The sequence below is a fragment of the Haliotis rufescens genome, unplaced genomic scaffold, assembly GCF_023055435.1.
Source record: "Haliotis rufescens isolate VD_foot unplaced genomic scaffold, xgHalRufe1.0.p SCAF_3, whole genome shotgun sequence".
Classification (NCBI taxonomy): Eukaryota; Metazoa; Mollusca; class Gastropoda; order Lepetellida; family Haliotidae; genus Haliotis; species Haliotis rufescens.
The window spans coordinates 33,089,693-33,103,992 of NW_025964001.1; the positions used below are offsets into that span (position 1 = coordinate 33,089,693).

General features: G+C 40.2%; 1 protein-coding gene across 1 annotated transcript; it reads right to left on the bottom strand.

Annotated features, from left to right (window-relative positions):
* Positions 1–424: 424 nt before the first annotated feature.
* On the bottom strand, positions 425–3,474 carry LOC125384246. Its single transcript, XM_048402875.1, has 3 exons — positions 3,364–3,474; positions 2,623–2,811; positions 425–1,978 (listed from the first exon to the last, which is right to left on the bottom strand). Exons 1-3 carry the CDS (start codon positions 3,467–3,469, stop codon positions 1,827–1,829), a joined length of 447 nt encoding a protein of 148 aa, XP_048258832.1. The 5' UTR covers positions 3,470–3,474; the 3' UTR covers positions 425–1,826.
* Positions 3,475–14,300: the final 10,826 nt, after the last annotated feature.

The window sequence follows — 14,300 nt, forward strand, 5'->3', positions numbered from 1 at the left end:
CCGCATGTTATGTTCCCTGATGAAAATATAGAGAGTGAGTATGCTTTTACGCCACTTTTACCAGTTTCAATTCTCTATTCTCAAATATCTTAGCAATACCACAGCGGGTGCACACGTTGTATCTCTGTGGGGAATTTAACCAGGCCTCGGCTGGACGAGAGAATGCTTTAGTCAAAATGCAAGTTACTATTATAACTGTCACCTTCAACAACAGTTATTATTTCACGGAGTGTCCATGGGTTTAATGTGGGGTTAAACAGGTAATGTGCGGGTATGATTCAGATAATACCAATTGTCAACTGGGGGTGACTGGAGCTAGTGGCGGTTGACGGGCAAGGCTTTCATAGACATACTGAGATGACTGAACCCCGCGTTTCAAACTAAACAGGGGAAATTATGACGGCAGATATGTATACATACAAACATATACAGTATACAGTGTTGTTAAGAGTTTTTATCCTTCAATCTGTACATGATCAGCCTATTCAAGAACATCCGGTGTTTTAACAATGATTATTGATTCTACCATCTGATTGGTTAAAAAGAGGTTTCCTTTTTGCTACGGAAACCCCTTTTAATATATTAAGCCTTTTCACACAAAAAACGTGCGCATGAATACATCGATAGCCTACATATCGATTCATAAAAAATGGCTGCCGATCGATCACCCAAAGGAACTGTAAAACGTATCGATATTTCCTCTATTACACGCTGGGTCTCTAAGACAAGCCAGGTCTCCAATACACACCGTGTCAACGGCTCTCACGAAAGTGTCTAGGATCTTGGACTTCAAGTTTGATTTGACCCGCAATGGTGTCCGATGATGGATACTAAGGATAGAATATGCATAAGAGTATCTGCAAAGGGACACCAAGATGCATTTTATCGTGTCCACTAGCAATCTGGCGAACGGAAGCCATATCTAAATACGGACAACCGGTCTATCACACGCCCTAATGAACTTCATGTATGGATTGCTATTCATGTGGAGGAAATTTCAGTTGCCGTCGAAAGACTAACTGCCCACATGTTAGCATTTATTTATAGCTAATTTCCATCCGTAAAACCTTCTGCAATTGTCATGTAGGTTTGTGGTTACCTATACGTGGTTGCCTATTTGTGTCACAGTAAAGGAGAAAACGACCCAGCCTTGTACATATATCATGCTATGTCGTTTAGGAATAGGGATTCTTAAAATGTGAGGTGTTCACTAAATGCAACACGACCTTAATCATTTTATTTGGGCCAGAGCCTTACAAACTATTTTTGACTACAACCACAATCTCATTAGAATCAAACTCAATTACACCGCATTGATACCTCTTCATAGGTCGCGTCAATTGAACTTTCAATCAAATTAAACAATCACGGAGGAGGTTTCTGACTTTCCGGCTCGAACTAATATCTGTATCTCTAAAACGAACGTAAACGAATGTGGAACAATAACGATCACGTATACAGTCTACAACCTGTCTTTTCTGAGCGCCATATCACACACACCCAAGTGTGTGTATTATCGAGAGCCAGGATTGTGATCTGTGTGGATTTTCTTGTCCTGTCTGAAACTGCCTAATTATGGATCGTGGAGGGTAATGTAATGAAGTCAAATTGTTTTAGAAAGTTGACATCTGATTGGCCCGAAAATCCAACCATTCTCCATTTTTATTTAGCGGTCAAAGTTCAAATGACGTGGCATCCTGTAGAAGATTTGTTGAATTGAATATTTCGATCAAATTAATGATTTGATTATAATGACATTGCAACTTCCATCATATATTTCGAGGCAAAGGTGTTCGTCTTAAGGCGGTGTCACTGTAAACTATGAATTAAAAATGTGTACATACACTGAGGCCGAACACAGTGTGGTGCTTGGTACAATGGTAGTGACAACTATAGACAGATCTGACAGGAGATCCCAACGGCTGTACAGTTGGTAGACCACTGTATCCTGCGTATGTGTAGAACGGAGTTTTGTCAGCTGTAAATATAAAAAGTCAACGCCAGAGACAAATAAGTCTGGATTATCCGACGAAACAAATTCCATTGGGCGCAAAAAACGACACAGCGGCGAAAACCATATGAATTAAGTCATATACCAATATAGACATGTAGTCCCATTGTTTAGTTACATTTTTTTCATGTGACGTTTACACTATATGCGTCATTTCCTTTGGATATCAGACCGGCCATATGATCGCAAAACTGACGCTCTTCAGCGTATGAACAACACGTATGACATTTCATACGTTTTGCACGACTGTGTCCTTGAAATGACGTGCATACTGACGGACTTCTTACACATTCTTAGTAAAGCCCCTGGGATTTACCTGGTCCGAATAAATACAGAAGCCTTTTTTTCTGATCATTTAGACACTCGCAAGCTCCTACGTTCATACAGTTTGTCCATCACTGTCGGAACTTTCACAAAATGAGAGTCAATTCCTTAATATTTATATTCATGTGATTAAAATTACTTTTGCCTTGATTATATACCTATTATATATACAATGTTTCAAGTGAACCGTTATTATCCTACATTCTGTACCCCTGATAATATGAGTAATATGTATAAAACGTGTCCACATCAACCCAGTGCCTTTGCAAGTTATAAGAAATGAATACCTAACCACGTCCAGGAGAAGTACTTCACAGCTCCAATCCAGTAAGAGGTTGATGAATCCAGCCGAGTCACCAACTGTTCAGGCAAATCATCAGACGACATGAGCTCCCAGTCGTTTTCCTTACATGCTGCCCTAGCATCCCACCAGTTGGTTTCTCCAATGTTAACATACAGTTCTTCTGCTCCAGACTCTGGAAGCACAGTGTAAAGCTAACCAGTATGGAATACAGTGGTACCCCGTTAATCCGTCCTGATTATAGTTAAACATTTTTTATTAACGAATCATGGATATGGTGTCATGCCTATTGAATAAACGTAAAAATTCATGACATAAATTGTCTTGAATAGGATCGGGACAACAGGTTGTTTCACCATCTTTTCGCTTTTTCATTTGATAGTACGTTGTGACTGCTAGATTTAAAATTAAGAATTGTTTTTTTCATTTTGTGTGAGTTCACTGGAGTATGAAGGTTCATAGCCTAATTTACTTACATATAGTGAAAGTCAGTTCTAACAACTTTTTATGTCACTATCTTTTAACTGCGATACATGCGCATGACGTTCTTTAGGACGCCTCCAGACACGTTTATATATATCATGATCCCCTACTTTTTTTTAAGAGTATACATTAATTCTTCTCTGTGTAAACAATATATGTACCGGAACACAAATTTGATCTGTTTGTTTTTATGTCGTGAGCAAGACACAATATGAAGTGTAATGTACAATATATTTCTACTCACTGATGTACTGGCTGCCAGCAGATCCACCCTGCATGTACCAGCCAGCTAACCATATAAGCCATGGATACTTAACACTGAGTGAACACACAGTTCTTCCATACACCATGTTTAACCAACAGGGAAGTGTAATCAAATCGCGAAATGTGACACAAATAAATACCGTTAATGTCCGTTAATGCACTGACGTATTTCTGTCACAGCATATGGAACAATAGCTTTATTATTTTCAACAATATTCACGAAGACACTGATATGTCGGACGTACACACACACACACACACACACACACACACACACACACACACACACACACACACACACACACACACACACACACACACACACACACACACACACACATATATATATATATATATATATATTATAAAATTTATATAAATATTACCCTAAATTTGTCATGGTCCTATGCCATCGCAAACATAATAATGATATTATATATTTAGCAACGAAAAAACATTTACTCTCAGTGTATTGTATTGTGGTGTGCATGCATTTGGACGCAACGGTCGTAGTGTGAATCCAGTCTAAGATAGCCAAGCTGTGAGATAGTTCGCTCGTCACACCAAAGGTCTGGGCTCGATTGTCTTCATGGGTACAATGTAGGCAACCGATGTCGTGTGTGTCCCCTGCCGAAAGATTGCTAGAGTATTGCTAAAAGCGGTGTAAAACGTTAAGCATACTCACGCTGTCATGCTTATTGAAGGTTTACCGTATAGTGTTGCAGGGTTGAACCGGATATAACATACAACTGGATTTCCAAGTAATAACATAACAAACTTTATCCCATGATTTAGGAATTTAAAGAAAATAACACGATTTAACATATTCGTAATTAAAATTATTCTTTAAATTCAGTATATAGTTTTCTTCTATGTTTGTGAAGGGAGGAATGTTCTGTATGAGCTGAATATCACATGGAGGAACGCGCTAAAGTCTGTTGCAGGAAGTCAGATGTTGACATATCTCCGCCACTGTGCGCTTATCGTGCCTCGGTCAAACGTTACATACACTACCGTGTTGAACCAGCCTTTACGTGAGCGTTCGTTATCAACAGGACGTCAGTGTGCTGTTCGTTATTAACTGGGTGTCAGTGAGCACAGAGTGTGTGTTCGTTATTAACTGGGTGTCAGTGAGCACAGAGTGTGTGTTCGTTATTAACTAGGTGTCAGTGAACACAGACTGTGTGTTCGTTATTAACAGGGTGTCAGTGAACACAGACTGTGTGTTCGTTATTAACTAGGTGTCAGTGAACACAGACTGTGTGTTCGTTATTAACTAGGTGTCAGTGAACACAGACTGTGTGTTCGTTATTAACAGGGTGTCAGTGAACACAGACTGTGTGTTCGTTATTAACAGGGTGTCAGTGAACACAGACTGTGTGTTCGTTATTATCTGGGCGCCAGTGAGCACAATGTGTGTTCGTTATTAACATGACGTCAGTGAGCACTGAGTATGTGTTCGTTTTAACAGGGTGTCAGTGAGCACATAGTGTGTGTTCATCATTAACAGGGCGTCAGTAACCACTGGGTGCGTGTTCGTTAATAACAGGACAGAGATCATTGTTAAAGGTGATCTTATATATTAGCATCTCGTTCGGGAAGAATTCATGGTTTGTGACAAGAGTGGTGAAGTTAATGAGTGAGTGAATGATTTATGCTGTAGATAAGATTTTACCAGCTATATCACGTCAACCAGTAAATAATTGAACCTTGGTAAGACAAACCAGAGGCTGATAGCATGAACAACGACCCAAAAGGCATTCAGTCTAGACACAGAATCTGATCCCTCTTAGTCGGCTCTATAACCAAGCATAGTGTACTTAGGATCTGTTTTGACCCACAGCCGTCACTAAATTTGTTTCCGATTTAAGCCGAACGTAAGTAGGATGTTTGTGATCTAACAGAGCTGTGAGCTGACGCGGGGCGATACACTTGACCCAGAACAGACAAGGATAAATTGGATGAATCCTGTATGATTACTGTAGCACCATGTTTACAGGAAACAAAAACAAATTCAATGTTAAACCTATCTTTGATCGACACTTGTGAACCGCCTCCATGGTCTAGTGGTAGAGCGTCCGCCTTTTTGTTTGGCGCAAGTCATTAAGGTGCCAATACTGGTCGGCTCGGAGTCACTGTATCTGACTTGAGTATCTTAGTTGGCAAGCAACTTATAAAATCGGCATTAGTCCGTACCACACACGCACACACACACGCGCGCGCACGCACGCACGCACGCACGCACGCACACACACACAGACACACAAACACACCTTTGAGAAACTGTAGAGCTGTTACACTAACAATAGTTAATAGTCCTCATTATTCTTGTATTAACACTCCGTTTATTTTGCATGGCATACTTTATATAAAATTAGTTCCAAAAACAGCAAACTGATATTGGATATAGAAATTGTATGTCATGTGGTATCTAATTGTTTTGAATGTTTTATTGAATGATATCTTAAATACTGTTTTATTGTTAATCGCTTAATTAAGATGTCTCTCATAACTCCATGTTGAATGGTTCAGTTTCTATCAAATCGTATTTTATTGTATTTGATATGTATTCTATCTGAGGTGAGACTGGAATGAATTCTTTCTTTCTGACTGTCTGTCACTCTGTCTGTCTGTCTGTTGCTGTCAGCATTTTCTGATTGTCTTTCGATGCAACTTAATAAATGTATGCGTGTCATCCTACCCGACGACGTGGTTGCTCATGATGTCAATCACTGGTTTGGCTGGCCCCAGTCATGTAGCTGAACAATAACCGAGGGCGGGGTTCAGCAACAAAGCACAGTGACAATAACGAAAACGGAACACAATCAGTGTATCCTGTTTTTGAATACACGATCACGTGGTGATAAATCACTTTCCTTGTTCACACTTTCCGTGTATCTGTGCCTTGCTACCATCTCTAGGATGTGTCATTTTATAGATGGATCATTTTTCGAGAATATAATCTATTTTCTAAGAAGCTAAATTTCCTATATGAGAGAGCGGAAACCTTCACAGTCATTAGTCATGGGCTTGAACACATTCAAAACGTTGTTATACTACCCAAATATCTGCCCAGTTTTATAGAACACAAAAAGCAAGTTCTTTCATTAAACGTGTGCATTATAGCCATAAAACTGTATATATTTAAAGTACATATTCATGGCCCCTCCCCTAAATTATGTATATTTCTCACAACCGTCCTTTTAGATTATCCAATACTGTTTTCAACACTTTTATAAAACGCTAAAGAAGTAAGTCGTCTCACAGTCACTGTCAGTATTAACTATCTATGAATTAGTTTTTTACATCCTCAGAATTGTATATTTGTACCTCTGTTTTTATTGAGCCTTCCCCTATTCAGTGACGGTCGCTTAGCCAACCGTCAGTTAAATGTTCGTGTCCAACGAAAACCACTATTTAAAGCAGCACTCTATAGTTAATGAATTGTGATCAATAAATTTGAAATTCAGTTCTTGACTAGACCGCCATGTCTTCACGTTAGACTCCAGCTCTCACGCAATCTCGGCATCCCGGGACCAGAGGTATTGATGCCTTCAGACTCCCATGAGAGCCTGATGAACGGACTTGGTGAACTTCACGTGACTTGAAGTCTTAAATTTTCCGAGCAACATCATCGGCTCTATTTCACGAATGTACGAGTTTTTTTAAGTTGGTTCACATATTGTTGAAGTTCAGCTGTCCTGATGAATAAACCCAGGATATGTTGTCAACAAAACATGGCTGACCATGAACCTAACCCAGTTAGATAGTGAACAAAGCGTCAGTAAAATATCACATTGTGGTTTGTGAAACAACGTCCAGCCAGCCATGTTTAAACTATTGTAGTTGTGGAATGAAACACGACTCCGGGGTTATGCTTGGGGGTGTAAGACTCGAGGCGAGAGGGCAGAGTCAATTTATAATGTATCTTACATTGCCGATCCCCGATCATCGAGGGACTTACATCCCCAACCATAACACAGGTGGAGTGTTTTATCTATCTTAGAAACCATTGGGGGAACACTATTTAGGTGTGGTATTAGTTTTATTCAATGTATGGCTTGATATACGTCGATCGCATTCTGAATACCATGCAACAAAATATTTAACACATTTGAACTTCTTGAAGAGCAACGAAATGCACCAAGCATGAGCTGCGTCTTGCAAAGACGTAAGAGGTTTTTAAAAAGAAAATGGTTGCTGTGTGTTCGGCTGGTTACATCACTGTACTTAATAACCTTGTAGTATAGTATCGTAAATGTAAAAATATATAAGACAATTAGTATATTTATGAAATCATTTAGATTCAAATATACATTCCAGTTTATGATCAAAATTTAGAGGTACAACAAACAAATATTATATTTCAGTTCTCAAATATTAATTTCCAAAATGATGACTTCGAAAACTATTCTTTTCAAACCTGAGGCCTCAACGGCCGAATTGGTAGCGAAATGTCAAGAGATAATCGGGTAAAAATATTTGTTACCAGAGAAAAAAACAGGATATTAGTATGTTTGTAAAAAAAGTAACAACAAAGGTACAGGTCAAAACACTGCCAGTTCTTTGTGTTACATCTACAGACAGTCCCTATGTTACATCTACACACCTGTTTCTAAGTTACATGTACACAGAGTGACAGATGTGTACATGTAACCTAGAAAGAGGTGCGTACATCTAACATAAATATACGTGTGTACTTGTAACATAGAGCTAGGCGAATAAGTCCCGCAACACATGAATTAGGAAGTGATCGTTGCCCAAATGAATAATTAACCACTGCATTTATCACAGGCTAAGACATTAACAAAAACAAAGGTACTTACAACTGGATGTACTTTTCCAAGATTACGCAACGCTGTCGGCACGTTTGAAGTAATAATTTATGACAGGTGACGTCATATTTGGACATAATCAGTGGGTAGTGATGGTTCTGGATTAAAGAGGTCCTGTCATGCACATGTTCAGCTGGCTCCGGATGCAGGGGCCTCTGACATCATCCCTCAATGTAAGCTGTTGATTCATTCAAAAGTTTGGCACCTCTTTAAATTGCATTTATCTACTTTGTCCCAGGCTTAATTAGTCGGACGTAACCCGACAGACAGGGGTGTGAGAGGGACGTGAATGTTTGATAGGCTCTGAGGGCCGGCTGCACATTGCACGGAATAGCTCCTCTGTCAGCCCACGTTGATATAGATGTTGAGATTCTGCTAGTTGAGCCATTCCTCACTGATATGTCATCGGTATATGATACCGTGAAATTGCGTCAGATCGAAATCTCAGGACTCCCTGCAGGACGACGTGAGGAGGTTGTGAGCTTACGAGCACGGGTATTGTGCTGACAAAGAAATGGATCATATTTAAGCAAGTTTGGGATTCGAACCAACGATCGTTTGGTTACTGGATTCTCGCGCAAATCTGGACAACGAATTTACCCCCCCTTAGCACTGTACTAACAGTATCAGCATCAGTAACTATCAGCACCATGATCTTACATCAGAAGTGATTAAGCACTATAATCTGATATCAGAAATATTTGAATAGGCGGTGGGGTAGCCAAGTGGTTAAAGCGTTCGCTCGTCACGCCGAAGACACGGGTTTGACTCCAGACATGGGTACAATGTGTGAAGCCCATTTCCGGTGTCCCCCGTCGTGATATTGCTGGAAAATTGCTAAAATCGGCGTAAAACACTCACTATTTGAATGAGTGAGTGAGGCTTTAGGTTTCATTTTTTAACATTTACTAATGATACATGTCTTTGTTAAAATTGTTTTGAAGAGGTATTGTATCTCCAGCCGCTGGAAGCAGTCATTTACAAAGTAGATACGATTAACAAGCATCACCTTTTGCTTGAGCACATTTATATGGGCAAACGATGAAGCTTATGCCTTTATCGTACTGTGGACACTCTTTCATCGATGTTGTTTTTTTAATATTAAATTATAGTTTTAGTTTTGTGAATGGAATTTGAATAACATTAATGTTAAGTATGTATTATGATTACGTAATAGAGAAGTATAGTTTTTGACACAGGTATTTATGTCCAGTATAGGCCACATGTTGATACTACACAATGATACAGGCACAATGTGAACGCATGCTTTAAGTGTATTATGTGGACATTATCAGACGGGATTTGTGTAATACAAAAAGGGTTTGGTAACATCTTAAGTCATTGTACTCATAATGTGGTCTTGACACTGAGTGAGTGAGTGAGTGAGTGTTTACGCCGCTTTTATTCCAGCAATACCGTGGCGGGAGCACAAGCAACAATTATGGGGTATCGAACACGAGCTTTGACGTGACGAGCGAACGCTAAATTTAGTTTCTAAAATACACCTATAGGTAACCATATTATAAATCATCATTATAACAATGAATTATTAACAGGGTATGATGCGAGCATGCTGCCTTGAAAGTGTACATGGTGTTTGCGTATTCTGTTTGTCGTATATGGAGGTTTCCTAAATTGAATGTAAATAAGTGTACTTGACAGTAGCATTTCAAAAGTCAACATTGCAGCGTAATCGCACTTAATCTTCATTTATACACTGTGTTGGATTAAACGTTAAATCTTACGTGTGTACCTCCCACCCAAACGTCAAAAGAAGATCATTTCTGAAATCAAGATGGCGCGATCGTGACTAAATAATTGCTTCCTCTATGCCCGATGTGTTGTGCATCCTGTTTGGACGTCACAGCGCCAGGTAATAAGCTAGGCCGACTGTCCACGACTGTGTTATTTCACACTTGACAAGCAGCCTCTCGGTACATTGTCTCCCCACAGAAAATATAGCCAGGGTCGTGTTTCATTTGATTGTTGTCATTCAGCGCTGTCAGCGTGCAAGTCGTATTAATGTACAAATTAACTTGTTATTTCCGCTAGGTTATTTTAACATGATCCTTTGTACTGATGCAGGTGGTGCCCCGCATACCAAGGCCAACAACAGCAAAACTGCTACTATGTATATACTTCAGTCATGATACCCCCGTGATAATTCCCGGTTAATATTGTCAACGGGTCCGTTGGACAAGGTCCGTGACTTGGTGAATTGATATGTCTCCGTATCTCGAGGCCTGGATCGTTGCTCATAATATCAATCACTGGTTTGTCCGGCCCCGATTCGATTAATTACATGCTGCAGTCATATAACTGAAATACTGCTGAGTACCGCGTGAAAAGTACAAACAAACATTCACAGTTGCTACCGTTGTATTAACTGACTACAGAAATTACACCGCGTGTGTCCCCCGCCGTGATATTGCTAAAATCAACTTCAGGCAGCTTTGCAGAAGCTGATTACGACGTAAACGAACATTTTATTTACTCGCAACCGGTGTTTTTCTTCTTCTGCTGCTGCTACTATAACCTCGATTATCCAGTGTTTTATATTCCCATTCTTTAACTAAACTAACGGGCAAAAGAAACGCCACCAAAAAGAATTCTGGTCCAAAACAAAACAGACGCAATAGTTGATGTTTTACTTTTTTTTAAACAATTATTCAAAAACGGTATTTGAAAATGACAAGATCAAAAACCATGTACTTAAAGTTCTGCAGACACGTTTATCATGCTGGGTGCACTGCCAGTATTCTATCACACCCGCAGAATCGACGTCGATCTCTTTTGAAGTCCCGCCCTCCACACATGGCTCAGTATCGGATGCGACCCCCTCCAGCAAACGATGCAGGCCCTAACACGACGTCGAACTCAATACACGAGTCTCCAGACATCCTGATTAGGGATCCTACGCCATTCTTCCTGCAGGGCAATTGCCAAAGCATCCCTCGTCAATGGCGGCTGTAGACGTTTTTCCGAATCCTGCGTCCAAGTTGGTCCCAGAGATGCTCTATGGGCGACAGGTCCGGTGATCAGGCTGGCCACTGTAATACGGCCACGTTGTTGGCGTTCAGAAAGTCGCCAGTGACTCAAACTGTTTGATGGGGGACGTTGTCCTGCTGAAACAGCGTCCGTGGGTGTCGTTGCAGGAAAGGCAGTACCACGGGTCGCAAAACCTCAACAATGTAACGACGTGCAGTGAGATTGCCGTCGATGATGACCAGATCTGTCTTCTGGTCCCCGCAGATGCCACCCCAGAGCATGACACTGCGACATCCATAAGGCTCCACGTCTTGGACGCAACAACGTGCCGTCCGTTCACCACGTCGTCGGTAGATTCGAACCCGTCCATCAGACTTGAAGAGCTGGCACCTACTCTCGTCGCTGAAGAGCAATTTTCGTCAATTTCTCTGCTGCCACTGCTATACAGTCCTGGCCATTCTCAGTCTGTGAGGTCGGTGTAGAAACGTTAACGCCATGACGTCACAATTAGGAATCTGGACATTAGGTAAAGCACCCGTAAATACCGGTCATCCTATGGGGTCGTGACCTTTGACGAATGACAAGTCTGGCTGTGGTGCAATTGAAGCAACCCATGATCCTGGCAACGTGCTCCTACGTCGCTCCCATTTGCAACACGCCGATTTGCTCTCTCCCTCTGCTCTGCGGTTAGTCGAGGCATGTTCGTTGTTATACACCGTTTCATGTAATAAGAGAGTACAACCCTGCTCATATCTTATACCAGAATTTCATACGGGTAACTTTGAGCACATTTTGCATTTTTTAGTTATTAAATTCACTTTTCTCGCAAATCACGTGTAGGATGTGCACGTGTTCACCGGGAATGGGTAAGTTGTTCCCAACTGTTTTTGTGATGTTTGACAAATTTGTTGAAAACTGACGACCATTATTTATTTGGTGGCGTTTCTTCAAACACCCTGGACTCACTCGCTACAACGGTTTCGTTTTGAGCTCGATACGAATTAAACGAAGCCGGAAAAATAGTCATTTGATCAAATTACCGATTTGAGCAAGAGGAATCAAGTGCTACAGTGATGGGAGACGTGGAGATGGGGACACTCCGTAAACGTGGCGTTGGTGCCGAATGGGCCCATAATACAATCAAGATATAATACATTCGATACTCTAGAATGGTATGACCATGAGTATTACTGTTTCTTCATGACGTTCCAATCTAAACGTTCATGATAAAAGTGCATCAGCCAATGCACCAGCTGCACCGCAAATCCAATGCACCTGTGCCAACTAATTTGATATATGTGCAATCTATTGCACGAACTTGGATTAAATTACAGCCGCATGCAGCGCTAGACGTGATTAATTCGAGACGATGATATCCGATTGATTCGTCTACTCAAAAGTAGCCATGAAGAGTGTCATTGAACCTTCACATATATCCCCTCGACACTGACAAGCGAATGTGTGAATGTGTTTTTTGATAGACATTAAACACTGTATACAATTATATGTCTCTTCATGTTAAACTGCGGGAAGGTATCTCTGTGGGCTAGCACTATACAATCAGCATTAGCCCAGACTAGTACAAACAGACACACGCGCACACACACACGCACGCACGCACGCACGCACGCACGCACGCACACATACACAATACTATACAAGTGCAGTTATCCTAAACTCTCATTGCCATATCTGCTACTTTTGAGACTAGAATAGGAGAGCGTTTTGCTTCAACGTCACTTTGAATACTAAACTGCCGGGCAAAAGAAAGTAAACACCCATCGTTGATGGTGGATAAAAATGTAACAAACAAGAAATGGTTATTCGATGGAAATGTTTTTGATACGGGTATCATAGTTGTGGTTTAGACGAGACATTAGAAATTACTCAAAAAGATAATTAGACAAAGTAATTTGAAATGTGAAATGACTGAGCTTTGATATGGTGTAACATGAATATCATGGGAATTATCAGTGTATGAATACTTAAACGTACTTATGGCCTTACATAACACGAATAAAGAAACACAACTGAACAAAAATTAGTGTGTGTGTATTTTTATTTCCATTAGGGAAAGAGTTTTGAGGTGTTTGACTTTTCTTTTTCCATAAGGCATCAACCTACCGTTCTGTCTGAACAAGTCTTGTAGAGAGGTTTGTTTTGTCACTCTGAATCTTTTTGAATAGATCTGAATATGAAACGGATAAGGCGATTTCATTGGTCTCTTTTATTACTAGTTCCAGTAGGTAAATCAGTGGAAGGGAATTGGCTTATTTGACTGCTATTGAACGATAACAGATCATCGATATACCTTGAGCTTAAATTAGACGTCTTGGCCAAACTGCCTTGCCAAACGAATGCCCCATTGGTCAAGGAATAAAAACCCTCTTCTAACGTGTTGGATAGTGGTGTACAAAGTTGGAAAATCAAATGTGTGTTGTATTTTGTGGGGGGTTTATTTTGATATTTGGGGGGAGGGAGAGGGATGGGGTGGGGGGTAAAACACTTTTATTTCAAAAGTAATCTCGATCGGTAAACAATCAGAATTTGCGTATGTAAATATCTCTCCAGGCAATAACATAACAACAGCTGGTTATATACAAGATATACATAAATGAACAAAATGCAAAAATGAAATCCACGAAGCCAATATATTGAAGTCAGTGGTGTCTGTGAAATAAAATAATGCAATTTTCCTTTCTATAATGCATGAAGCTAAAGCACCTAAAATATGTTGCTTTTGACAAGAACGTCGTGAGCTGATTTGAGAATGTCCACGTTTGTAGATGAACTACTGACTGAACTATAAGAGTGTTGTTAGGTCATTCCCATGTGTGTAAAAATACATAGTGTTTCTGTCTGATAGTGTCGATTTTTACAGGGAAAGAAAAAGTGGATTGCATGTTCAAAATGCTACCCGCAAGTGCAGTTTGGTATGTCTGATACATGTCACCTAAACTTATCAGCGTTTAAGTCGCTGCAGCAGAGCCTGAGGCAACAGTGCACAATTTTGCATAATCTAGAATCATATTTTAAGCCTAAGTTATTGATAATTATATCAGAACGATTAATTAAGGATTTCAGTTCTTTTAAT

Coding starts and splice junctions, on each gene's coding strand:
- LOC125384246 (XM_048402875.1), bottom strand. CDS start 3,469: ATGGTGTATGGAAGAACTGTGTGTTCACTCAGTGTTAAGTATCCATGG. Junction 2,812..3,363: donor TGCTGGCAGCCAGTACATCA/GTGAGTAGAAAT, acceptor CTGTGCTTCCAG/AGTCTGGAGCAGAAGAACTG. Junction 1,979..2,622: donor CTTCTCCTGGACGTGGTTAG/GTATTCATTTCT, acceptor TTATATTTACAG/CTGACAAAACTCCGTTCTAC.